At 36.3% G+C, this 27,052-nt stretch overlaps 2 protein-coding genes across 4 annotated transcripts; one reads left to right on the top strand and one right to left on the bottom strand.

The window, feature by feature from the left end:
* Positions 1 to 7,980: 7,980 nt before the first annotated feature.
* On the top strand, positions 7,981 to 17,377 carry LOC104238508 (heat shock protein 83-like). Its single transcript, XM_070165497.1, has 4 exons — positions 7,981 to 8,214; positions 13,857 to 14,001; positions 14,874 to 15,154; positions 15,585 to 17,377. The coding sequence occupies exons 1-4, from the start codon at positions 8,077 to 8,079 to the stop codon at positions 17,133 to 17,135; spliced, it is 2,115 nt and encodes a 704-aa protein (XP_070021598.1). The 5' UTR covers positions 7,981 to 8,076; the 3' UTR covers positions 17,136 to 17,377.
* Positions 17,378 to 17,644: 267 nt separating this feature from the next.
* On the bottom strand, positions 17,645 to 22,804 carry LOC104238473 (uncharacterized). Of its 3 annotated transcripts, XM_009792831.2 has the most exons (4): positions 22,712 to 22,804; positions 20,596 to 20,985; positions 18,591 to 20,465; positions 17,645 to 18,016 (listed from the first exon to the last, which is right to left on the bottom strand). In XM_009792831.2, the coding sequence occupies exons 2-4, from the start codon at positions 20,940 to 20,942 to the stop codon at positions 17,938 to 17,940; spliced, it is 2,301 nt and encodes a 766-aa protein (XP_009791133.1). In that variant the 5' UTR covers positions 20,943 to 20,985; positions 22,712 to 22,804; the 3' UTR covers positions 17,645 to 17,937. The 3 variants fall into 3 exon arrangements, with proteins under 3 accessions (XP_009791133.1, XP_070021328.1, XP_009791141.1); XM_070165227.1 differs by lacking the exon at positions 22,712 to 22,804 and having other exon boundaries at positions 20,596 to 22,705; XM_009792839.2 differs by lacking the exon at positions 22,712 to 22,804 and having other exon boundaries at positions 20,600 to 20,688.
* Positions 22,805 to 27,052: the final 4,248 nt, after the last annotated feature.

The raw sequence follows: 27,052 nt of genomic DNA, 5'->3' as shown, positions 1-27,052 counted from the left end.
CAAATGCTTAAAGATGTGAATTAGTGCTCTCATCAGGGGGAGTTAATATGCATTGTACTCTTTTTCCCTTACAAAGTTTTGTCCCACTGGGTTTTCCTTGCAAGGTTTTTAACGAGGCAACCAAAAGGCGTATTGTTAGATATGTGTACTCTTTTTCCTTCTCTAGATTTTTTTTCCCATTGGGTTTTATTTAGTTAAGGTTTTAACGAGGCACATTATATGTTGAATTGACATTCAAAGGAGAGTGTTATAAATAGAATTCTATTTATGGTGAATGTCCATATTTAGAGAGATTCTCGGGTTTATTACTTGGTGGCTAAGTCAACCTCTCCCTATAAATAGAGGGTTCTATTCCATTGTAATTCATCCCAAAATTCAATAAGAATTTTCTCTCTCTCTTTCTCTGCAATATTGTTCTTCTACTTTTATTGTTTCATAATATATTATCAATAAATAAAAATTAAATTCACTAATCAAGCTATCTATCAATGGCACTATATATGGCTTTATTAGCAGCAAATTAGGGTAAAAATAGCACAATGTAGTTAGTTTTCGGACTGGTCATTCAAAAATAGCCAGCGTTTATGAAGTCAATGAAAAATAGCCACTATTTTGCTGCAACAGAAACCGGTCCAGCATAATATACTGGAGTTCGGTGCACCTGTGTATGAACTCCAACATATTATGTTGGACCGGTATACTTTGCCGATTCCAGTATAATATACTGGCGTATTTTCCGGGTTCTGAACAGTATTTTCGCTCATATTTATCTTTGCATGAAAAGTGACTAAATTTCGATTACTTTTGAAACTGGGCTATTTTTGAACAATCAATTGTAAATGTGGCTATTTTTGAATTTCTCCCCAAATTAGGACTTAATTAAGCGAGCTAAATCCCCACCCTGATGATTTTATTATTGGCTTTAGTACTGAATCATGAATATATTTAATCCAATGCTATTCCACTTGCCATAATTTAATGATTAAATATAAGAAAATCCAGCCGTTCTAGTTAAATTAAAATAAAATTCTTCCATGGTTAGCCCCAAACATTTGGATAATTATCATAATTAAAATATCAGAAGCTGCTAACCACAAAGGCTAAGTGTAGGATTGCAAGGCTCCACCTGATTCGAATACGCTTCGAGTAAGGCCATTAAAGGGTTGAAGCGTCCCTATTACAAAACTTTTTCATTTTTAAGGCTTCAATCCGAAAGTTCAGATCAAGAATAGACGAATCTTATCCATCCCATCATAATCTTTGATGATGTTTACCACGTTAATAATAACTTGAGCGCTAATACAAGTTTCTTTTTTATCACGATTAATTATACATGTGTGAGTACTGCAATTATTAGTATGAAAAGAAAAAGTTGCAGATCATCAAGTGATTATTCTTTAGGATCACGTTAATTAAATTCTCCTTGTCCCCTTTTATGTTTTTATTTTTGGGCATAATGCAAAATTGTCCGGTCGGCAGAAATTAATTGCATTCACTAGCCAAAAAAATAAAAAACATTATGCATTATGATATATATATAAAATACATATATATTTTGCTGCCTTAATTTTGCTGGACAAAATAAAAAAAAAACTTATATATATATATATATATTCCCCTTGTTTTTTTACTATGTTAGATGAATAAGTGATAATAGATTCAGTGAGAAAATAAGATGTGAAGATTCTCGAATCCAACTTTAATAAGTGGGAAAAATCTTATAATTTAAATTGAAATCTTTAATCTCAATACTTCGATCTTTAGAATATGACTAGGATTGAAGGAAATTTCAAATAGGCTCTTTTCGGGTTTAAAGTTCTTTTATTGAAAGAAATTTCAAATAGGCTCTTAAATCTTAATTAATTCCCATATCCTAATTATAAGCTTAAAATCATTAAGTATTTTATGTACTTAATTAATTAAGCTTAATTAATTTCAAATGGTTAGTATTTTATGTACATTATATTTTTGAGGTACTTAATGGAGGTCTGAATCTTAATCATTCAGATCTCAGACATTAATTGCGTTTGTTTTTAAAGTCTCAATCTTAATTATTCAGATCTTAATCATTAAGTGTTTTTATTTTTTACTTCATGATCATTTAATGGGTCTGAATAAGTCTGTATGATTAAGATCTATAGCAGAGACCTAATTTCATTAAGATGCTATCACATATTCATTATTAACTATCGCCACCGCCTACCATTATCAGCTACCGCCATGCCACCACTACCACCATACTCAACCACCACCACCACCCCCCACCACAACCACCTCCACCACCACCATGCCACCATCATCCTCAATCATAGCCTCCATTATCGACCATCACCTACTATCCCCACCATTCCGACCACCATCATTCTCACCCACAATCAACACTCATCCGCCTCAGCTACCACAACTGACCACCCCAACACCATCAACAACCACAGCCGGCACTGCCCATCATTATAACCTACCACCAACTACCCACCACCTTCCTCAATCACAACAACTACCACCACCCGACATTATTAACTATCACTACCCACCACCACCATCCTCAATCATAATCGCCACAACTACCAATCACTGCTAGCTATTAGCATGAACTACCGTCATCAACCAAAACTACTACCAACCACCGCCTCTAGTCGATATTCACTCGTTAGCCATCACCACCAACAACTATCATATTTTAAAAAACTATATATTTTATTGATAAAATATTAGATTAGTTAGTATTTTATTTGAATTTTATGTTTATTAATTTTCAAATAAAGATAAATTTTATACATTCAGATGTTAAAAATCAAACAATCTTAATTATTTCTATTCAGATCTTAATACACATCTTAATATATTCAGATGTGTATTCAGATTCAGATGTCTTAATCTTAATACACATCTTGATATTCAGATTCAAACGTCTTAATCTTAAAAAAAAACAAATGAGGCCATGTAGTGTCATAGTTAAGTTTCATATTCGTTACGTGTAAGTGTTATCCAATTTTTCGTCTTTTTATCCTTTAAAAATAAAGTTCAAGTTGGATAAAATAGTCATTCAATTTATTTTTTTAATATCTAAGAGTTTGATATCAAATAAAATCTTTCTCATTAAGTCTTTCCTAAACTATTTTTCTTTCGTCCTACTAGGAGATCAAGTTAGTTGTGGAACCCAAAATTTGATGGGGAGGATTTTTAACAACCCGAATAAAAATAAAAATAAATTAAACAGCAAAAGAACAAAAGTAAAGCAAAAACAGAAACTACGCCAACTTCAGAGTTTTACCTATTAGGATGGTTATATTATAGCTTGTATATGACTTTCATGTCTAATATGCAAACTTTTTGATATAAAAAAGGACAGCTCGGTGCACCAAACTCCCGTTATGCATGGGGTTCGGGAAAAGACGGGATTGCAAGGGTCTATTAATATAACAAACCTAATTTGAATAGGAATCGAATCCAAACCTTATTTTGACGTAAATTGTGATTGTTGAAAGAGCTACATCAAGTAAAATAATAAAGGCATAGAGCTGGTTAAAGAAAAAGAAAAAAGAAAAGTGGATGGGTGAACGCCTTGGGAAGGATCCGAAGAATATTTGGGGCAAGTAATTTAATCTAACTTATCTTATTTTCAAGATTATTTGTTACATTTTTTTAGTTATTTTTCTAAAATATTTCAGGCAAGCTGCATTTTATCTCTAATATATTCACAGCCATGAACGTATTCATGGTAATATTTCTAATGGTTGTATTTACTGTCAAATATGGCAAAATGTTCGGCTTGGCTTCTTTTCTATGAAAAACAATGATAATGTTGTTAATCCTCTTCCGTGTAAGAAAAAGTTTTCTCCTATGATATGTTTTTTTTTTTTTTTCTTGAATTGAATGGTAATTTTTGTACTTATAATTTTTTTTTGAAACTTGTGGTTACTGCCAAGGTTGATTTTGGAATTTTAAATTACTTAAATTAAAACAAATAACTTCCGAAAAATTTATATTTAAAAAGTATCGTAAATCGTTGAATTTACTTGAGAATATTATATAACAAAATCTCAACTTTTATATGTGTTTCTCTAAAGAAATAATTGTTTATTGCTAATACAATTATATTTTGCTCACTAAGAACTAAACAACTAATAACATTCCACAAGGTTATGAAAATTAATTGATTTAAGATTAGTGACGATTAAACCACAAATTTCAAAAGTCCGTTTTCTTTTTTAAATTCCGTACCCAATCAAATATTGTCACATGAATTAAGACTAAGGGTAGTACTTTTACATACGATATGGAATGATCAAAGCCATGGGACTAGGGGTGTACATGGACCGGGTTGGTTCGGTTTTTATCAAAACCAAACCAAACCAACTATATCGGTTTGGATTGGTTCGGTTTTGTCAGGTTTTTCGGGTTTTCGGTTTTTTTTGTTACATGAATATTATTTCAATCTTACTTTGTTAAAATTATAGATAAAGCTCTGATAACAACAACAACAACAACAACAACAACCCAGTGTAATCCCACAAGTGAGGTCTGGAGAGGGTAATATGTACGCAGACCTTACCTCTACCCCGAGGGGCAGGGAGGCTGTTTCCAGGAGACCCTTGGCTCAAAGAGGCAACAAGAGACACTATATTAGTACTATCAATAGACTCATAATAAAACAACATAAAGTACCATAAAATCCATAACATAACATAAATACCATAAAAACAAAGTAACAGCAATATAAGAGATATAGGAAATACGAGAAAGATGTAAGGTATTAATACACAGGAGATAAAGCAAATCATTAGTAGTTGATCAATAGCATCCTAAGACTAATTCCTAACTGGCTAGTCTCACTCTAGTGCGCTGTAACAAAGACATCACAATTTCCCTAACCTACAACCTTAATGCTCGATCTCCACAATTCCCTGTTTAGGGTCATGTCCTCAGTAACCCTAAGTCGCGCCATATCCTGCCTGATCACCTCTCTCCAATACTTCTTAGGTCTCTCCCTATCTCTCCTCGTACCCACCACCGCCAGTCGTTCGCACCTTCTTACCGGTGCATCAGTGTTCCTCCTCTGAATGTGCCCGAACCATCTGAGTCTTGTTTCCCGCATCTTGTCCTCCATGGGGGCCACACCCACCTTCTCTCGAATATCTTCATTTCTAATCTTATCCTTCCTTGTATGCCCGCACATCCACCTCAACATCCTCATCTCTGCAACTTTCATCCTCTGGATGTGTGAGATCTTCACCGGCCAACACTCGGTCCCATACAACATAGCAGGCCTAACCACTGCCCTATAAAATTTACCTTTCAGTAACAGTGGCACTTTCTTGTCACACAGGACTCCCGTCGCTAACCTCCATTTCATCCACCCCACCCCTATACGGTGTGTGACATCCTCGTCGATCTCCCCGGACCCCTGAATAAACGACCCCAGGTACTTGAAACTACCCCTCTTAGGGATGACTTGAGAATCAAGCCTCACTTCCACTCCCGCTTCCGTCGGCTCTGCCCCAAATTTGCACTCAAGGTATTCCGTCTTCGTCCTGCTCAACCTGAAACCTTTGGACTCAAGGGTATGTCTCCAAACCTCTAACCTCTCGCTGACGCCGCGTCGTGTCTCGTCGATTAGGACTATGTCATCAGCAAATAGCATGCATCATGACACCTCCCCCTGAATATGATGCGTTATAGGTGAATATATATTTAGTAAATATGGAAAAAATTGACAAACATATGATCAATTAAAATATTCTAATGGGAGAATATTTTTAGCAATACGTGATGGTTATTTTCTTAGTCGTCTAACAATAATTTTTGTTAATTTACGCTTTCAAGGTTAATACATGAGAGGATTCCAAATATTTCTACATTTCTAAAGAAAATTCACTATAAAGTCTTAAAAATATAAATAAATTTATATATTTATATGTCGGTTTGGTTCGAGTTTTTTTTTACTCAATACCAAACCAAGTCAAACCAAACTTAGTCGGATTTTTTAATCGGTTTGGTGCGGTTTTCCGGCTCGGTTTGAGCACCCCTACATGGGACCATTAGAACGGAGCTCCTCTTCCTCCTGAAACTTCGATTGATTTTTTATTTTATTTTTTTGGTTTTTTAATCGATATATTTGTATTGGATCCTAATTAATTCGGAGTCGTATCCCATAAGATTTGTCAAAGAAAAAGTATTCCTTGCTTTTTATTTTCGAGATTTGAACCCGAGTCTCTAGTAAAGCATGTAGTAATATTAATCTTTCTCTTTTATAATTAAATGATGTCCGAATCACATTAATTGTATGCATTTTGATTATTTGACGGTGCAACTATTACTATGTTCACAAAAACATAGGCAACTACCAAAAAGTTAACAAACTAATTTAGTTTGTTTTTATTGAGATCTGAATCATTGTATTACATACTTTTAATTACTTCACAAACTTGTTCGGGGGCGGATTTATAGCCTAAGATATAGGGCACGTGAACTTATGATCTTTTCGCGAATTAGGTATTTTATGTGCATATTTTCTAAAATTAATCTACTATTATTTACTGACACTCATGTTTCAAAGAGGCTAATGGTACACTTGGTTGAATGCTGAGTTATTTACCTAGAAACTTAGGGATCAATTTTCACTTAATACTTTCTTTTTTCTCGTTTCTTTAGTAGTGCACTCATGTTATAAAAATCTTAAATCCGCCTCTGGACTTATCGACCCCATAATTGCGTGAAATTAATAACATATATAACTTCTATATTTTTTGTTTATGGGATTTTTGTATGTAATGATATATAGAGGCCAACTCAGAAATTTAATGTGATGGGGACATCAGTATTTTGCTGAATCAGTGCCCCTAAAGGCGTTTAGTATTTTAGGTGCCAAGTAATTTAAATTAATCATTTTCAAGTTATACACGTATACATATATAATATTTTTACTAAAGTTTACGAGGTCCAATGTGACCCATTAAGGTTACACATAAGTCCGCCTCTGCGGCTACAGACTTACCAAGATGTTGTTTGTTAGTGATTGTTTAATTGTTTTGTCCTTCTATCCTAGATTTAGTTCTGAATTTGTTGAAATAGTCTAATCTAGCTGATCATCACCTCCTACAACAACAACAACCCAGTATAATCCCACTTAGTGGGGTCTGAGGAGGGTAGTGTGTACGCAGACCTTACCCCTACCCTAGGATAGAGAGACTATTTCCAAATAGACCCCCGGCATCCTTCCCTCCAAGAACTTCCCACCTTGCTCTTGGGGAGACTCGAACTCACAACCTCTCGGTTGGAAGTGAAATTACTGAAATTTATCCACTAGTCACAATTATATTTGTCACACTAAACAAGAGGTATAGTCGTACATGTCAAGTCCAATATGCTGAATGCAATTTATAAGCCGCACAAGCAAATGCAATTTATAGTTGCATCTGCTGAATTGAAATTATAAATCGCATTTGTTGAATACAATTTATAAGTTGTATTTATTCATTCCATTTGTGTTCGCATCTATTCATACATAAGTTTTTTCTCATTTTCGGTTCCACTTTGGATCCTTATTCGTTACGTATAAATTTGTTTTTTCAAAATTTTAACTCTTCATTTATAAATCTCTTTATACATAGTAATGAGTTAGTATTCTTCCATATAGCACAACACATATTTATTAAATGTATAAAAAATTGAGTCCTGAATTATCTTTTATTATAAGCAATTCTCTACCGAAGAATTATAAACAAAGGTAAAGGAAATTTATATGTAATTATAAATAAGGAAATTCAAAACAGTAATCCATAATGGGAAAAAACATTAACGCGACGTATAAGTCGCATTCGCCGAATACGACTTACTTATACGTGTACACAATTCCAGAAGCGCGAAATCAGATTAACATTCACATATTCCAAATCTCTCTACATTCTTCTTCAAAAAAAAAAACTAACCGACTCTTTTAATCACCTCCATATAAATAGCAAATCACTTCCATTTTCTCATTTTCCAAAAATAAAAAACAAAAAAATTCAGTTCTCACTGTTCTCTTGTTCAAATCCATCACTTTTTTTTGGTGAAAAAAGAAGAAGAAAATTAATGGCGGAAGTACATATGGGAGAGAGTGAGACTTTCGCTTTTCAAGCTGAGATCAATCAGCTACTGAGTTTAATTATCAATACTTTCTACACTAATAAGGAGATTTTCCTACGTGAACTAATCAGCAATTGTTCTGATGTAAGTTTTGTTTAAAAGTTTAAACTGTTAGAGTTTATTTACTTAATTATGTCTTCAACATGACTCCTCACGCGTGAACCTGATATATTTTCATGAGCCTAGTACGTAAAAGTTCTATATTAGTAATAGCAGACGAGCTGACGGTGAGATCGAGCTCAGGATCTTTGTCTGCTCTGCTCTGATTACATATTGAAGTGTGTTATCGTTGTTGAAGTTTGGCAAATTTGTCCCACATCGGTGGGCTCTTGAATTTTGGGGGGATTTTCCCCCTATTAAAGAAGGCCTAATGTTTAGGATTTAGACACACCTCTCATTTGCCTTTTCATCTGTTTAAGGCATTTGTATCTTCTCTCTTTAGTATTATTTCACTTGTATTTTTGGAGTGAAATAAAATATTGGTTGTGTCCGAGGAGTAGGCAAAATTAGCCGAACCTCGTAAATTCTGGTGTTCCCTTTATTGTTGTTTTATTGTCTTATTTATTATTTGGTGGCTGTCATAATTTTTGGTATAGTAGTTGTGACTTATTCACACTATATACATTTGGCTTCCGCAACAATTGGTATCAGAGCCAAGGTACTGTCTAAGTATGCTCTGTGGTTGCAGCATAGTCTGATCTTCCACATCAGAAAAGATTTATCTTGGTAACTGAGTCAAGGTTCTGTCTGAGTATGCTCTGTAGTTGCAGCTTAGTCTGATCTTCTACATCAGAAAGGAAATAATCTTGATTTGTGTCGTCAGCTATTAAATAATATTTGTGTCAAATATGGGAGACAATAAACAAGAAGAATCTACATCAAGTGTCAACAATACGTCATCATTGGCATCTTCGCTTATGACAAGAATTGTGTCAAATGCGAAATTTGCGGTAGAAATTTTTGACGGGTCCGGACATTTTGGGATGTGGCAAGGCGAGGTTCTAGATGTCCTTTTTCAACAAGGGCTAGATCTGGCCATTGAAGAAAAGAAACCAGATGTTATTGGAGAAGAAGATTGGAGAATTATCAACCGTGTTGCTTGCGGTACCATTCGATCCTACCTTGCTAGAGAGCAGAAATATCCATACACAAAGGAAACTTCTGCAAGTAAATTATGGAAAGCACTGGAGGATAAATTTTTGAAGAAAAACAGTCAAAATAAATTGTACATGAAGAAGAGACTGTTTCACTTCACCTATGTTCCTGGTACCACGATGAATGAACATATCACCAGTTTCAATAAGTTGGTCACAAATTTGCAAAATATGGATACAACTTATGATGATGGTGACTTGGCCTTGATGTTGTTGGCGTCACTTCCTGATGAGTACGAGCACCTTGAAACTACTCTACTCCATGGAAATGACGAAGTTTCTCTCAGAGAAGTTTGTTCGGCTTTGTACAGCTATGAACAAAGAAAGCGAGAAAAACAGAAGGGCGGAGAAGGAGAAGCACTATTTGTGAGGGGTCGTCCTCAAAATCAAACGAGGACAAAGAAGGGAAGATCCAAGTCAAGATCCAGACCCAGCAAAGATGAATGTGCCTTTTGTCGAGAAAAGGGGCACTGGAAGAAAGACTGTCCGAAGTTGAAGAATAAGGCCAAACATAACAATGGAAAGGCCATTATGGATTCAAATGTAGCTGATTGTGATGATTCAGACTTCTCATTAGTTACAACAGAGTCATTAACATCATCAGACATATGGTTGATGGACTCGGCTTGTAGCCATCATATGTGTCCCAACAGGGACTGGTTTGTGGAATTTCAAGAAGGAGAATATGGAGTCATCCACACAGCGGATAACAGCCCTCTTACCTCATATGGCATTGGTTCAATACGATTAAGGAACCATGATGGAATGATCAGAACATTAACAGATGTTCGATATGTACCGGATTTGAAGAAGAATCTCATCTCTGTGGGAGCCCTGGAATCAAAAGGGTTCAAAATCATTGCAGAAAATGGAGTGATGAGAGTATGCTCCGGTGCACTAGTGGTAATGAAGGCTAATCGGAAGAATAATAATATGTACCACTATCGTGGCAGTACAGTTATTGGGACAGCGACAGTGACATCCAGTGACGACAAAGAGGCAGAAGCAACCAAGCTATGGCACATGCGCTTGGGACATGCTGGAGGAAAATCCTTGAAAACTCTATCAGATCAAGGATTGTTAAAAGGAGTAAAGGCTTGCAACTTGGAGTTTTGTGAGCATTGTGTTAAAGGGAAACAGACAAGGGTTAAATTTGGTACAGCGATCCATAATACTAAAGGCATTTTGGATTATGTACACTCTGATGTTTGGGGTCCTTCCAAAACACCTTCATTGGGTGGGAAGCACTATTTTGTAACCTTTGTTGATGATTTTTCCCGAAGAGTATGGGTGTATACAATGAAGAGCAAAGATGAAGTGTTGGGAATTTTTCTCAAATGGAAGACGATGGTGGAGAATCAAACAGGCAGGAGGATCAAGTGTATTCGCACAGACAATGGAGGTGAATACAAAAATGATCATTTCAATAAGGTCTGTGAAAATGATGGCATCGTCCGACACTTCACTGTTAGACATACACCACAACAGAATGGAGTGGCAGAACGTATGAACCGGACCTTGCTGGAGAAGGTACGGTGTATGTTGTCCAATGCTGGCTTGGGCAAAGAATTTTGGGCTGAGGCAATTACATATGCATGCCACCTCATTAATCGTCTACCATCTGCTGCTATTGATGGCAAGACACCATTTGAAAAATGGTATGGAAAACCTGCTGTAGATTATAACTCTTTGCACGTGTTTGGCTCAACTGCATATTATCATGTGACGGAGTCAAAATTGGATCCAAGGGCAAAGAAGGCTATTTTTATGGGAATTACTTCTGGAGTCAAAGGATATCGCTTATGGTGTCCTATGACAAAGAAAGTAATATTCAGCAGAGATGTTACCTTTGATGAATCTGCTATGGTAAATAAGGTAACAGAAGACACCAAACAAAATAAAGGTGCTTCTAAGCAGGTGGAGTTTGAGGGAAAATTTATTTTTCCTACACAAGAAGCAGATGAGGAAACAAATGAAGATTACCCTCTGGAAGGAGAGCCAGTAGAGGAGATTCCAACTCAGGAACCTCAACAACAACTTGAATCAATAGCAACCAGCAGGCCAAAAAGAACAATAACGAAACATGTTCGTCTCATTGAGACGGTTGCTTGTGCAACCTCAATTGTAGCTGATGATGTTCCTACCACTTATAAAGACGCTGTCCAAAGTTCAGAAGAAGATAAGTGGAGGATTGCCATGAATGATAAAATACAGTCCCTTCATCAGAATCATACATGGAGATTGGTCAATCTCCCGAAGGGAAAGAAGGCAATTGGGTGCAAATGGGTATTTGCAAAGAAGGAAGGATTTCCTAACCAAGTAGATGTTCGCTACAAAGCAAGATTGGTGGCCAAAGGATATGCTCAAAAGGAGGGAATTGATTACAATGAAGTGTTTTCTCCAGTTGTAAAACATTCCTCCATTAGAATTATGTTGGCTTTGGTAGCACAATTGGATTTGGAACTAGTTCAGATGGATGTAAAAACTGCGTTTTTACATGGAAACTTGGAGGAGGAAATCTACATGACTCAGCCAGAAGGATTCAAAGTTGCTGGAAAAGAAAATATGGTGTGCAAACTTGAAAAATCGTTGTACGGATTGAAACAATCTTCTAGACAATGGTACAAGCGATTTGACGAGTTTATGTTGCGGCAAGGGTACAAGAGAAGCAAATACGATCATTGTGTGTATTTGCACAAGCTTAAAGATGGTTCCTTTGTATATCTTCTCCTATATGTTGATGATATGTTGATAGCTTCCAAGAATTCGGAAGAAATTGATAAGTTGAAGATTCAACTGAAGAAGGAGTTCGAGATGAAGGATCTGGGTGAGGCAAAGAAAATTCTTGGCATGGAGATAATTAGAGATAGACGTTCAAAGAAACTCTGTTTATCTCAGAAAGAATATTTGAAGAGAGTACTACAACGTTTTGGCATAGATGACAAGACTAAGCCAGTTAGTACTCCACTTGCTCCCCATTTTAAGCTAAGTACTACTATGTCGCCAATGGATGAAGCTGAACGAGAGTATATGTCAAAGGTACCATACACAAATGCTGTTGGTAGCTTGATGTATGCAATGGTTTGCACAAGGCCTGACATTTCACAAGCTGTTGGAGTTATTAGCAGATATATGCACAATCCAGGGAAGGAGCATTGACAAGCTGTGAAGTGGATTCTACGGTATATTCATAATACTGTAGATGTCGGGTTAGTTTTTGAGCAGGAAGACAATCAGTCTGTAGTTGGATATTGTGACTCAGATTTTGCGGGTGATCTGGACAAACGAAGATCAACTACTGGTTATGTGTTTACTTTTGCAAAGGCACCAGTTAGTTGGAAGTCTACTTTGCAGTCAACAGTTGCTTTGTCTACAACAGAGGCAGAGTACATGGCTATTACAGAGGCTGTGAAAGAGGCAATTTGGCTTCAAGGATTGCTAAAGGAGCTTGGTGTTGAACAAAAAGGTATCACAATTTTTTGTGATAGTCAAAGTGCTATTCAATTAGCGAAGAACCAAGTGTATCATGCAAGGACGAAGCACATTGATGTTCGGTATCATTTCGTACGAGAAATCATAGAAGAAGGTGGAGTCACGGTGAAGAAAATTCATACTACAGAGAATCCTGCTGATATGCTGACAAAGGTGGTGACTGCGGTCAAGTTTCAACATTGTTTGGATTTGATCAACATTGTTGAAAACTGAAGATTAAAGATGAAGACACAATCAAAATTTGTTATTGAGAGAAAATTGAAGATGTGGAATTTTGCCAAGGTGGAGATTTGTTGAAGTTTGGCAAATTTGTCCCACATCGGTGGGCTCTTGAATTTTGGGGGGATTTTCCCCCTATAAAAGAAGGCCTAATGTTTAGGATTGAAACACACCTCTCATTTGCCTTCTCATCTGTTTAAGGCATTTGTATCTTCTCTCTTTAGTATTATTTCACTTGTATTTTTGGAGTGGAATAAAATATTGGTTGTGTCCGAGGAGTAGGCAAAATTAGCCGAACCTCGTAAATTCTGGTGTTCCCTTTATTGTTGTTTTATTGTCTTATTTATTATTTGGTGGCTGTCATAATTTTTGGTATAGTAGTTGTGACTTATTCACACTATATACATTTGGCTTCCGCAACAATCGTATCATTTTAAATATTTAAGTAGTTAGATAAAGACATAGCTCCATCGGGCAGGGGTAAGTTCCGTAAACACTATCTTTTTCAGACCTCACTTGTAGGATTTTACTGGGTTGTTGTTGTTGTTAGATAAAGACATATTATTTAATTATGTTGCGATTATTGAAGCCTTGGCGTAACTGGTAAAGTTGCTCCATGTGACCAGGAGGTCACGGGTTCAAGCAGTGGAAACGGTCTCTTGCAGAAATGCAGGGTAAGGCTGCGTACTATAGAACTTTGTGGTCCGGCCCTTTCCAGGACCCCGCACATAGCAGGAGCTTAGTGTACCGGGCTGCCCTTATTTAATTATGTTGCAGTTTAAAGTTATGTGTTGTTTTGGCTGTTGATTGGATTATTTTTTGAGCTGAATTTGTTGAATATATTTGGTGGAATTTGTGTAGGCATTGGATAAGATTCGGTTTGAGAGCTTGACGGATAAAAGCAAACTTGATGCAGTGCCTGAGCTTTTTATTAGGATTGTTCCTGATAAGGTGAATAAGACGACGCTTTCCATAATTGACAGTGGTATCGGTATGACTAAAGCAGGTATGTTGATCATGAAGTGAATGAATGGCGCGCAAAAGTATTTTGTTACACTATTAGTGTAGGTTTAACCTGTAATAGCAGATTAATTACTATGTTTATCAGTTATCGAATTACTTAATGTTCGATGTGAATTCAGATATAGAATTTTCAAGTTTTATGAAATAAAATTTACTACATATTCAGAAACAACATAAAAGCATTATACATAATCAGAGGCAGACTCAGGATTTGAAGGTTGCGGGTTCACTTTTGCATTCGACCAAAATCTTTGTATATAGCATGTCACTACTAATATATCACTATTTTCTAAAGGCATATACATGTATGCATGGAATTGTTGCCGAACTTTTTGGGTGCCGGTGACCTCTCTCTTTACGATATAGGTCCAACTCTGTAAGTCATAGTAATAGTTAACAATTCAAAATGTGTAAAAAGTACTTAAAACATTTCGTGGTCAAAGAAAAAGTGGTGGACTTTTCAAATAGTAGTCGTGTCACATAAAGTGGAACAGAGAAGGCGGCAAGTTACATGTGCTCCCTCTGATTGCATGTAATCAGTGGCGAAGCCACATTGAACCAAGGGGTGTCAAGCGACACCCCTTCGCCGGAAAATTACACTATATTGTTATATAATTTTTTTATTTTATGTATGTTTACTATACGTTGACCGCCTTGACTTTTTAATGTATCTAATTATTTATATTTTGACACCTCTTGATGAAAATTTTGGCTCCGCCACTGCTTGTAATAGCGATTTAAATTGATCTTAGTGCTTTGCAATTGTCCTGCATATGAGCTCTGTTGATGTGTTATGATCTTAAGAAAACAATATCAGAATAAGGTTATTGAAAAAAGATTGTGTTTTGAGCACAGATTTGGTGAACAATTTGGGAACAATAGCGAGATCTGGAACAAAGGAGTTTATGGAGGCATTACAGGCCGGAGCTGATGTTAGTATGATTGGGCAGTTTGGTGTTGGTTTCTACTCTTCCTATCTTGTGGCTGAGAAAGTTGTGGTGACGACCAAGCACAACGACGACGAACAGTATGTATGGGAGTCGCAGGCTGGTGGATCGTTCACTGTCACCCGTGATGTCAATGGCGAGCCACTGGGGAGAGGTACCAAGATCACCCTCTACTTGAAGGAAGATCAGGTACCAATATTGTTGATTGTTCCATTTTCTTGGACGATACTTATTAGTTGAAAATATGTTGTTGTAATGTTATCGCTTTTGGTCATGTTAGCACTTCTACTTTACGTCCTATGCTTTTCTAGGAGCTGTTTAGCCTTCCAGAGATTTAGAGATTTATGCGTTCAGAAAATATAAAGAACTTTTACTACTTAACATTATTTTTATTGTTACTTTTGTTTTTGTATAACATTGACCTGAAATGAGTTTAAATACTTTAAATGGATTAACATGGTCAATGAGGATTCATATAAGCGGAGCCGCTTGTTTGGGACTGAGGCAGAGTCGTTGTTGTTTGTTGTTGTGAGGAGATAGAACAATCCGTGACAATTGTTATATTTGGTATATTGAAGTTCTTAATCTCAAGTAAATATGTTTTTTGTACTTTATGCAGGTGGAATACTTGGAAGAGAGGAGAATAAAGGATCTTGTAAAGAAACATTCCGAGTTCATTAGCTATCCGATTTACCTCTGGACTGAGAAGACTGTCGAGAAAGAAGTTAGCGATGATGAAGACGAGGAAGGCAAGAAGGAACAAGAAGGGGAGGTAGAAGAGGTCGACGAGGATAAGGAGAAGGACAAAAAGAAGAAAAAGAAGATTAAGGAAGTGACTCATGAATGGCAGCTAATCAATAAGCAGAAACCAATCTGGTTGCGTAAGCCTGAAGAAGTGACAAAGGAGGAGTATTGCTCGTTCTACAAGAGTCTAACGAATGATTGGGAGGATCCGCTTCGCTGGAAACACTTCTCTGTTGAGGGGCAGCTCGAGTTCAGGGCGATCCTATTTGTTCCAAAGCGAGCTCCGTTTGATCTCTTTGACACGAGGAAGAAGCTTAACAACATTAAGCTCTATGTTCGTAGAGTTTTCATAATGGACAATTGCGAAGAACTCATTCCCGATTACCTTGGCTTTGTTAAGGGTGTAGTTGATTCTGATGATCTTCCGCTCAACATTTCACGTGAGACGCTTCAACAGAACAAGATTTTGAAGGTTATCAGGAAGAATCTTGTGAAGAAATGCATCGAAATGTTCTTTGAGATCTCTGAGAACAAAGAGGATTACAACAAATTTTACCAAGCGTTCTCAAAGAACATCAAGTTGGGCATTCACGAAGACGTCCAAAACAGAACCAAACTCTCTGATCTTCTCAGGTTCCACTCGACAAAGAGCGGTGATGAGATGACTAGTTTGAAGGACTACGTCACGAGTATGAAAGAAGGACAAAAGGACATCTACTACATCACTGGTGAGAGCAAGAAAGCTGTCGAAAACTCTCCGTTCCTCGAGAAGCTCAAGAAGAGAGGATACGAAGTTCTCTACATGGTCGATGCAATCGACGAGTATGCTATCGGGCAATTGAAAGAATATGACGGAAAGAAACTAGTATCTGCCACTAAAGAAGGGCTGGAACTTGAAGAAACAGAAGAAGAGAAGCAGAAAAAGAAAGAAAAGAAGAAATCATTTGAGAACTTATGTAAAGTCATCAAAGATATTCTTGGTGACAGAGTCGAAAAAGTGGTAGTTTCCGACAGGATCGTTGACTCTCCGTGCTGCTTAGTAACTGGAGAATATGGTTGGACAGCAAACATGGAGAGAATAATGAAAGCACAGGCATTAAGGGACAGCAGTATGAGCGCCTACATGTCGAGTAAAAAGACGATGGAGATCAACCCGGACAACGGCATAATGGAGGAGTTGAGAAAGAGAGCTGAGGTTGACAAGAATGACAAGTCTGTTAAAGATTTGGTGTTGCTTCTGTATGAGACTGCTTTGTTGACATCTGGTTTCAGTCTTGATGATCCGAACGCGTTTGCTGCGAGGATTCATAGGATGTTGAAGTTAGGTCTTAGTGTTGAGGAAGATGAAGCCAGTGGAGATGATACTGAGATGCCTGTATTGGAAGAAGAGGGTATTGAGGAGAGTAAAATGGAGGAAGTTGACTGAGAAACATCTACTAGAAGCGCGCGCACACACTCTGGTAGTATATAATTAGGTGGGGTAGGGTTGTTTTTGTGGGTGTCTGTTTCACTATTTTTCACTTCTTTTTGTCTATTGTCTGTACTTGGTTTTCTGGTATCTGGTTGTGTTTCATTTCATGTGTCCGCGGTATAATGTGTTGTGTTATGTATAATGTACAGTTGTATCGAGCTCCGGCTTTACTATTTAGAATACTTTCCTCTGTAGAATAGGTCCGTATAAGGCCTTATATCGCGCGTAATATGGACAAGATTCCTACGAACGAGACATGGCAAATAAACAAAAGCACAGATCTTTACTCGGATCATATGCAACGAAGCTGTAAGTGAGGCACATATATGCGTCCAGCCAATATGTATATTTTGAATAACGATCTTTCCTTACAACAACAACAACAGTGAGATCCCATGAGTGGGGTCTGGAAAAGGTATTTTGTAAGCAGATTTTACCCTTACCTTGTGAAAGTGGAGAGACTGTTTCTGAATAACGATATTTCCTTCTATAATTATCTAAACGAGATGACAGATTATTTCTTTAATCAAAGATCTAACTCAGGTTTTCCATCAACTTAACCACAAGATATCTGTCAAACAAGTATCTAAGAAATTTAACTTTTAACTCTAGAGAACAAAAAAAAAGGGGCAGTTCAATATACAAGGCCTGTGTTTATGTAGGGTTTAGGGGCACCCCAAGGGGTGTAATATAGAACATCAATGGCTGTTTCCACGGTTCGAACCCGTGACTTATAGCGAACAAAGATACCAAAAATTCACTCTGTGCCTTCAATGTCTTCTGTTACCAAGCCCGTAACAAGTAGAGGATCTGGTTCTTCGATCTGATTTAGCTTCCTGTTTCAAGAAGACGAAGTACTTTTCAGTTATAGACAGCAATATTTGCAGACAATGATATCAAAATCAAACAGGCCGAGAAGAATGCATTTCTTCAAAGATTTAAAGGGCAGCAACAATACATACAACTTTACGACTAACTGGAAACAAGCAAGATTTATAGTCGTTGTGAAGTATTATTTCTGAATCACTGTACAAAGAACTACAGGCCGAGAAGGACTCATGATACTGCAACTTTTTGATAAGCACAAGCAAATCCATTCTCGCCAAGTAGAATGAGTCCCTCTAATAGGTCTATGACAGTGAAATGGAGAAACACTATCCAACTATACCAGAATGAGACAACGCTGTCATTCTCGATGCATTATATGGTAATACATCCTCATACCCCTTTCCCATTAAAAATGAAGAAACAAGCATAGATGATAGCAGATGGTCCACAGGATACGCCATCATTGACTAATTAAGCATCATGCAGTGGGTAAGAGTATGTATTAAATGATATACGTGCAATGCATCCGTTTCTTTGATATTGTTAGTACACTTTCATCAGAGAAGAGTTGAGTAAGCTTACCCGCATGTCTTCTTATTGTGACCCAGGCCCTTACACTTGCTACACTGCATCTGCCGTTTAACCATGTCAAAAGCGTCGACCTTTTTCATCTTTGGTCGGCCAGGTGGACGTTTGGTTGGTGGGGGAGTAATAATAATTGCCACATCAATTTCACCACTTGCTGGTTTTTCCAGGTTAGGTATGGGGTTAATCGATTCAGCGTATGTTACATTGTAACTCTCGGTTGTGAAGTATCTGGAACAATAATCATATGGACTCCTTCCTATGCATTCAAAAACAGCTATAGCATGGCAACAAGGCATCCCATTTAGTTGCCAACCTTTGCAACTACAATCCCATTGATCAATATCAACTACGTCAACAGACTCACCACCACGAACTTCAAATGTGCTCCCGTGTGAGGGTAATACTTGAAGTGACCTTGCTTTTGAGGTTTCGCTCTGAAGTTTTTGTTCGCTCATCGGTGTTAATCTCGTAGCCCACTGACTGGACTCAACACGCCTAGTATAGATCAATTCCATTATCTTCCCTCGTAATACATCGACCATTTGAACTATCGGCAGCTCATTCACCTCCATAACCCAATCATAAAAAGGCTGCCCAATGTTGGATGTCAAGAGGCCATACCTTGTCCCACCAAAAAGGGCGTTCGCCCAATGGTCGGGCTCGCTTCGAGTGACCCAATCGTATGCAACAGGTGAGATTGCTCTTATATTCTCAGCACAACGTTCAAAGCTCGCAAGTGTTGGGGCACAAGCAGCAGTATATAAATCTTGGATCATAAGACGTCTAGCTTCGTGAGAAAACTGTCCTTGCAAATCGTTATTCAATTTTTCTGCAAGATAGCGCAGGCAATAGCCATGGTAACCCTCTTCATTAAATATATCGTTAAATGACTCCCTTATGCCCCTTTGGAAATCACAAACAAATGTTATAGGACAGGACATTGAGACAGCAGTTTTAAGTTCTGAAAGAAACCAATGCCAGTTGTCCTTGGTCTCCTCATCTACAACCGCAAAGGCTAAAGGAAAGACAGCATCGTTTCCATCAACACCTACGGCTGCCAACAAAGTTCCTTGATATTTTGCATAGAGAAGAGTGCTGTCAAGGAATAGAAGAGGGCGGCAACCTTGTTGAAAACCAGATAATGAGGCATGAAATGAGATAAATAGACGATGGAAGCTCGAATCATCCTTTGCCGCAACTGTAGCAACACTACCTGGATTAGTTTCTACAATTTTCTCACATAATAAAGGTAACTGACTGTATGCCTCTCTGTAAGAACCCTGAAGCTGCTCTCTTGCCTTCTCTTTGGCACGTCTTGCCTGAGAGTAGTTCAGCTGAATGCCATATTCACGCTCAATATCATTTGCAATATCCTTTGGCTTGTAATTGGGAGCATACTTCAACTTTTCCTTTATTATATTTCCCATCCATCCCCTTGTGGACCGGTACCCAGCTTTTACTGCAGCTCCTTCACATGTATGCTTCGGGTTCATTGTCTTAATACATATTAGCTCGGTGGTAGGCAACTTCGAAGCATATATTGACCAAGGACAACCTTCCGACTTGCATTTAGCAGTTACTCGACGACTTTCATTTTTCTTATATTTATAAGTGAATCCTTGGGAAATCGAGTACTTATGTAGAGCTTCACGGAATTCAGAAAAGCTGTTAAATCTTTGGCCAACGCCAGTAATTGCATTCTCCCACTGCATAGCTGCTTTGCGATGCTTCTCATCATTGCTATTGCTACTTGGATAAACAGCTAGGGGGCTAGTATCAACTGGGGCTTGAAGCAGATCATCAGGATCGACCATATCCACGGGGTTAGCAGGGGTAAGTGGAGGCTCCGACACAGTAGTCCTGCTCGACCTTCAGAGTTAAGAAAGTCATAAAGATATTTAGGAAATCAAAAACAGATTCAAAGAAACACTCAAGTTTTGACATTTGCATGAGGAAGCAAAATGAACAAATGGAACTGAATATAAAGAGAAGTAAATACCTACTGGCAGTCACATTTGGAGTACTTCGAGCAACGGGTTCTTCTACAATTATAAACACCTCTACTTGTTCAGAATCCTTGAAGAAGTTGATCATACGCTTGAGGTCTTTATCTTTAGATATTGTGATGAGAGTCTTCTTATTCCCAGGGAGAAAATACTTAATCGTCATTCCATCAATACCACACTCAAAGTTTTCCGCTACTTCTTGCTTAAAATATTTCAGAAGTGTCTGGTTATCAAGGTCTAGAGCATACGCCTCCCCACCAACATATGTCAAAGATCCATCTTCGTTGGTCACAAACTCCCCTCCAGATTGACAAATGGCAATTATTTTCTTGGAGGCCATCGCTAGGCCCGCATAAAAACTTCAACTGAAAATATTGAACCAACTAACAAGAACAAAGCTTTGTCATACACCACAAAAAATAGTATGCAACACAGAAAAAATTAATTGGACCATGAAAATCAGTCTATATATCCAAATCAATTAAGAAAGTTGAAGTCTTTAGAACATTGAGAAGCAATAGGCAAATAACCATAGGCATAATCAAACATGCTAAGTTTAAAGTCAAAAAACAAAAACACCAAAGAAATTTTGTTATGCAGCGCAGATAATGGGAAGCACCTGACAAAATAAATTAATGGGATCATGAAATTAAGCTACATTTCGAATTTAACAAGTAAAGTTGAAGTCTTTTGGAACATTAAGTAGCAAAAATCAAGTCACCAAAAAGTATGATAAAGATAAAAATAAAAACCCCAGATGACAATCAACCTACATTTCCAATTTAACAAAAATAAAGCTGAAATCTTTGGTATATTAAGAGGCAATAATCAAGTCACCAAAAGCATAATTAAGATAAAACAAAACCCCAGATGAAAACTTAGCTACATTCTCAATTTAACCTTAAAGTTGAGGTCTTTGGACTATTAAGAAGCAGTAATCAAGTCACCAAAAGCATAATTAAGCTAAAAAAACAAAAAACCCAGATGAAAATTTGGCTACATTCTCAATTTAACATTTAAAGTTGAAGTCTTTGGACTATTAAGAAGCAGTAATCAAGCTACTAAAAGCATAATTAAGCTAAAAACAAAAACCACTGATGGAAATTTGGCTACATTCTCAATTTAGCCAATAAAGTTGAAGTCTTTGGAATATTTTGGATGATGGTGGTGTTTGGACCAGCGTGTGCGCACTTCGACTATTTCACCAGGTACCTGCTACCTCCCATCAGCATAAATACGGGTTATCTTTGCCTATTATTTCTAAAGTCTTTGGAATATTAAGAAGCAATAATGAAGTCACCAATAGCATAAGCTAAAAACAAAAATCCCAAAAAAAAATCAAACTACATTCCTAATTTAACAAATGAAGTTGAAGTCATTGGAATATTTTGGATGACAGTGGTGTCTGGACCAGCGTGTGCGCACTTCGACTATTTCATCGGATACCTATTACCTCCCATCAGCACAGTCAATTATCTTTGCCTAGTGCTTCTAAAGTCTTTGGAATATTAAGAAGCAATAATCAAGTCACCAATAGCATAATTAAGCTAAAAACAAAAACTCCAAATGAAAAGCGAGCTACATTCCCAATTTAACAAATGAAGTTGAAGTCTTTGGAATATTTTGGATGACGGTGGTGTCTGGACGACTGGACCAGCGTGTGGCGTGTGTGCACCTCGACTATTTCATCGGATACCTGCTACCTCCCGTCAGCACAGTCGGTTATTTTGCCTAGTGTTTATAAAGTCTTTGGAATATTAAGAAGCAATAATCAAGTCACCAATAGCATAATTAACATAAAAACAAAAACCCCAAATGAAAATCAAGCTACATTCCCAATTAACACATAAACTTGAAGTCTTTGGAATATAGCAATAATCAAGAAACCACAGGCATAATCAAACAAGAAAAGTTTAAAGCCAAAAAAAAAAACCTAATCAAATAACACTTAATCAAGAATACCCATCAACATAAAACAACTTATTCTCAAACATAATACAACAACATGGGTTCATCATTTAGTTCTTGGTCAAACATTAAAATTCAAGAAAATTCATGGGTCATTGTGAAAAATGTATTGAAAGAAGGGATTTTAGTGTTGAAACTCACTGGGATATTAGATTTGCATGAGGACAGAGCCGAGGTGTATAATAGGGGAAATTGAACTTTTGGAGATGTGAATGGATCTATTTTGCCATTTGGGGGAGGTGAAATGTAATTTGCCCTAGAAGATTTATTGACCACTTTAGCCCTAATACTTGGCAGAAAATGTCAAACTTCCCCCTCAACCGATCCTTTATTTTTTCTTTTATTTTCTCCTTTTTTGGTCTAATTCTTCTATCTCATCAAAAAAGAAAAAGAAAAAAAAAACTTTACATTTAGGGATAGTTTTGGTTAGTAAATAAAATAATGTATGACTTTTAATGTAATAATTGCAATACATGAATTAAGATTTATTAAATTATCTTGTGAAAATATTTCTATATTTGGTTCCTTGCATAAGATATATGTTGTGTAATACTACTATTAAATTACACTTGCTTTAAAGTAAATAAAAATAAAAATATAAATCAAGGTTAATTTGATCTTAAGTGTTTGGTCCCTATAAAATTAATAACCGTGTACGTTAACACATGCTGGATTTGTATAAAACAATATCAGAATTGTAGCATAAAATTATGGAATCAGTTTTGCTTATAGCTAAAAAAAAATAACGATAACCAAATGCAGCATAAAGTATTACTAAATTTACAGAAATTATTTTTCAAATCCCAATAACCAAATGACCTTGAGATTCAGGCACTTTTATTGAGATACTAAACAATTTGAACTTAATTCAACCTATTATCAGTAAATTCAGTAATATTCAACGCCTAGTGACATAGTAAAATTCTTGCTTCAATCTTTGCTTTACTATTTATTTATTAATTTTTGTTTTTTACTCCATCCGTTTACTTTTACTTGGCACGTTTTGACTTTTCACGCCCCTTAAGAATTAATAAATAAAGTGCATAATTTATCATGATACCCACATTAATTGATGCATATTTTATTTGATTTGAGAAAATGATTTGAAATAAGTAATAAATACTATGAGTATAATAGAAAAAAAAATATTTTCTCTTTATATGTGTAAAATTACAAGTAAAAATAAAAATCTATTTTAAGTATACATGTGGCAAAATAGTATTTTGATATTCAATTAATTTAAAATAGTATCAAAAAATTTCACTTTGAATGACAAAGCGCTTCGAACTAAATATTTAATTATGTTTGGCAGTATTGGAAATTGTTATATCGATTTTATTGGATACAAACCAGTAGGGGTCAAGTGCCATTAAACATAGTTGAGGAGTAAAGTGCATAACCCATAAAACTTCAAACTACCCAAAACTTTTAAGGGAGTTAACTATATTTCAATCCAAGTATGGATTATTCATAATAGTAGTGTTTCCGCTTTCAATTTAGTTAGGTTCGAGTCAAGCTAAACTACGTAGTACATGTTATAAAATAAAGACTTTAAAGTAAAGAAATCGAAGACAAGTAGAGAGAGGTTTATTATTCAACTTCAAATTCATGTATATAATGAACTGAAATCTCCTTTATTTATAGAAGTAAGGAAGATGTTGTGTAACCTGCTACTGCAAGCTGCTTGTAAGCTACTAATGCAAGATGTTATGTAAGTTGCTTGTAAGTTGCTACTGCAAGCTGCTGTATAAGCTTCTTGTAAGTTGCGTGTAAGCTGCTACTGTACCAGATATAGATAATCTTCTGTCGGGGGTAATATTTATCCATAACAGAGTACCGAAATGATAAGCTTCTTCAGGAAGCTTATTTCCAATAGAGTACTAAATAGATAACCATATTTACGGCGAAGTCACATATAGATAAGCTTCTTCAGAAAGCTTATTTACAACGGAGTACTAAATGAACATCCATAATATACACACACACACACACACACACACACACATTTATAATACTCCCCCTTGGATGTTCATTAAAAGATAATGTGCCTCATTAAAACCTTACTAGGAAAAATCCCGTGGAAAATAATCCTAGTGAAGGAAAAATAGTACACATATTTAGTAATACGCACTGCTAGGTGCCTCATTAAAAACCTTATAAGGAAAACCCCGTGGGAAAAAAACTTAGTAAGGAAAAAAAGAGTGCATCGCGTATTTTACTCCCCCTGATTAAAACCTTGTTTCAAATATTTGAGTTTCCGCATTCCAATCTTGTATACCATCTTCTCAAAAAGTTGAGTTTGTAGAGAATATTATCCACCACTATTTCAGATCAATTTAAATTACTCTCATCAAACCAAGAAGCTGCTACAAGTCATTTCATTGAGTTCCTTGCAACTTGCATGCATCAGCTGCTTGTAGAAAACTTCAATGGAGTACTAAATGGATAATCTTCTTCAGAAAGGTTATCTACAGTGGAGTAATAAATGGACATCCACAATAATATTTTTATTACACTCCTCTTTGGATATTCATTATTATGTGCCTCGTTAAAACCTTATTAGGAAAAACCCCGTGGGAAAAAATCCTAGTCAAGGAAAAAGAGTACACTAATAATATACATTGCAAGCTGCCTCATTAAAAACCTTACTAGGAAAACTCAGTGGGCAAAAACCCAAGCAAGGAAAAAAGAGTACAGTACAAAGACTTGGGTATATCTGGACCAAGGAGTTCATCATTCTCTTCTGGAGGTAAGAACGGGTCCTTAATCCATGTAGGATTAACAGAAAATGTTGTGTTAGGCCTTGTAGCATTAGCAAAATACATTAGTGCACCAATTGCACTGAGATAGGGTACTTCGGGACCAAGGAGTTCCCCATCCTCTTCTGGAGGTTGAAACAAATCCTTATCCACTTCAAGTGATCGAACAACCATTGATGTACTCAATGGGTGCGCTTTGTCCATGTAAAAGCGTTTTAAGACCTTTGATGTATAGGCAGATTGATGGATAAAGATCCCATATGCTAAATGTTCAATTTGCAGACCAAGACAAAGTTTTGTCTTCCCAAGATCTTTCATCTCAAATTCTTTCTTAAGATATTCAATTGCCTTTTGGAGCTCTTCTGGAGTTCCAACATGATTTATATCATCAACATAAATATCAAGTATAACAAGTTCTGAAGCCATTTTTTATTTATAAAATACATGGACAAATAACTTACGTAACCTTCTTTCAGCAAATATTCACTGAGGTGATTATACCACATGCGCCCGGGTTCCTTTAAACTGAACAAAGACCTTTGTAATCTGATCGAGTACATTTTTCGAGACTTTGAACTATATGCTTCAGGCATTTTAAATCCTTCAGGGATCTTTATAGAGATTTAATCAAATGAGTCATATATGTTATGACTTGCATTTAAATAGCATGATATCTTCAGGTGTGTGGACTACAGGTTCGATCCTCACAATCTTTTACAATATTGTGCACTATATTATATCAAATATATCGACGACAATCATTTCACATCGGTTCGCAAGCGACATAACTTGTTGAGATCTCATCACTTTCTTTAGTTTCAAGTACCTGAACTTCTTCTGGAGTTTCATGATGTTATGTCATGGGCTCTTCCAGAGCTCATTTTCTCCTCATTATGATCATTTTGATCATTATCTCCTTCTTATTTTTCAAGGATTGTTACCTTTTGAACCGATTGGTCTACCACGCTTCATGCGTACAGTAAACTCTATCCTTCAGGGACTTTAAATTTTAATAGGAGCATTTGCAGCTGAAATATAATATTTAATTTTGGATCAACAAATGCTTCTGGCATTTTACTTGAATTATCTTCTAAGTGGGGATCATATTAATGATAATTCGATTCATATAGCATATTTTTCAGCTGTTTATTCATCCCCAAAATGTTAAAAAAACTAACATATATCTCCAATCTTCTTTGAAAAATATATCTTTGTGCATTGTGGTAGCGAAATTAATCATATACCACACATCAAAAGATATTAAAAATATTTGGTTTCTGATCCTAAACCAATTGTGAGGCGAAGACTTATTATATATTGTTGGTCTGATGCATACAAGTGTTGTTATATGCAATTTAGAAAATCTTAGACCAACACATGAAGCTTTGTTCTCATAAGCAATGGTTTAGCCATTAATAGGAGGTATTCAATGCTAAACTAGCTTGGATATAAACCAGCATTATCAAGATGAACTGTTTTGATTTCATAATTTGAAAGTTTTGCTCTTAGTTGAGAAAAACAATTTCAAATGTCAAACTGCAGGTTGACAATGAACACACATGTAACCATCTTATATATGCATCTATAAGATGTTCACATGATAGGTAAATGGGCCCATATTCACCCTTTATATATTTCAGAATCAGGGGTCTTAGTCCCAACTTTAGCTGGTATAATCAATTTATTATGAGAACAAGCAACACAAGAGAATTCTTGAAGAATC

Source organism: Nicotiana sylvestris, chromosome 12, assembly GCF_000393655.2.
Source record: "Nicotiana sylvestris chromosome 12, ASM39365v2, whole genome shotgun sequence".
NCBI lineage: Eukaryota > Viridiplantae > Streptophyta > Magnoliopsida > Solanales > Solanaceae > Nicotiana > Nicotiana sylvestris.
Note: the sequence above shows the minus strand (reverse complement) of the source record. Positions and strands in the feature narration are given on the sequence as shown.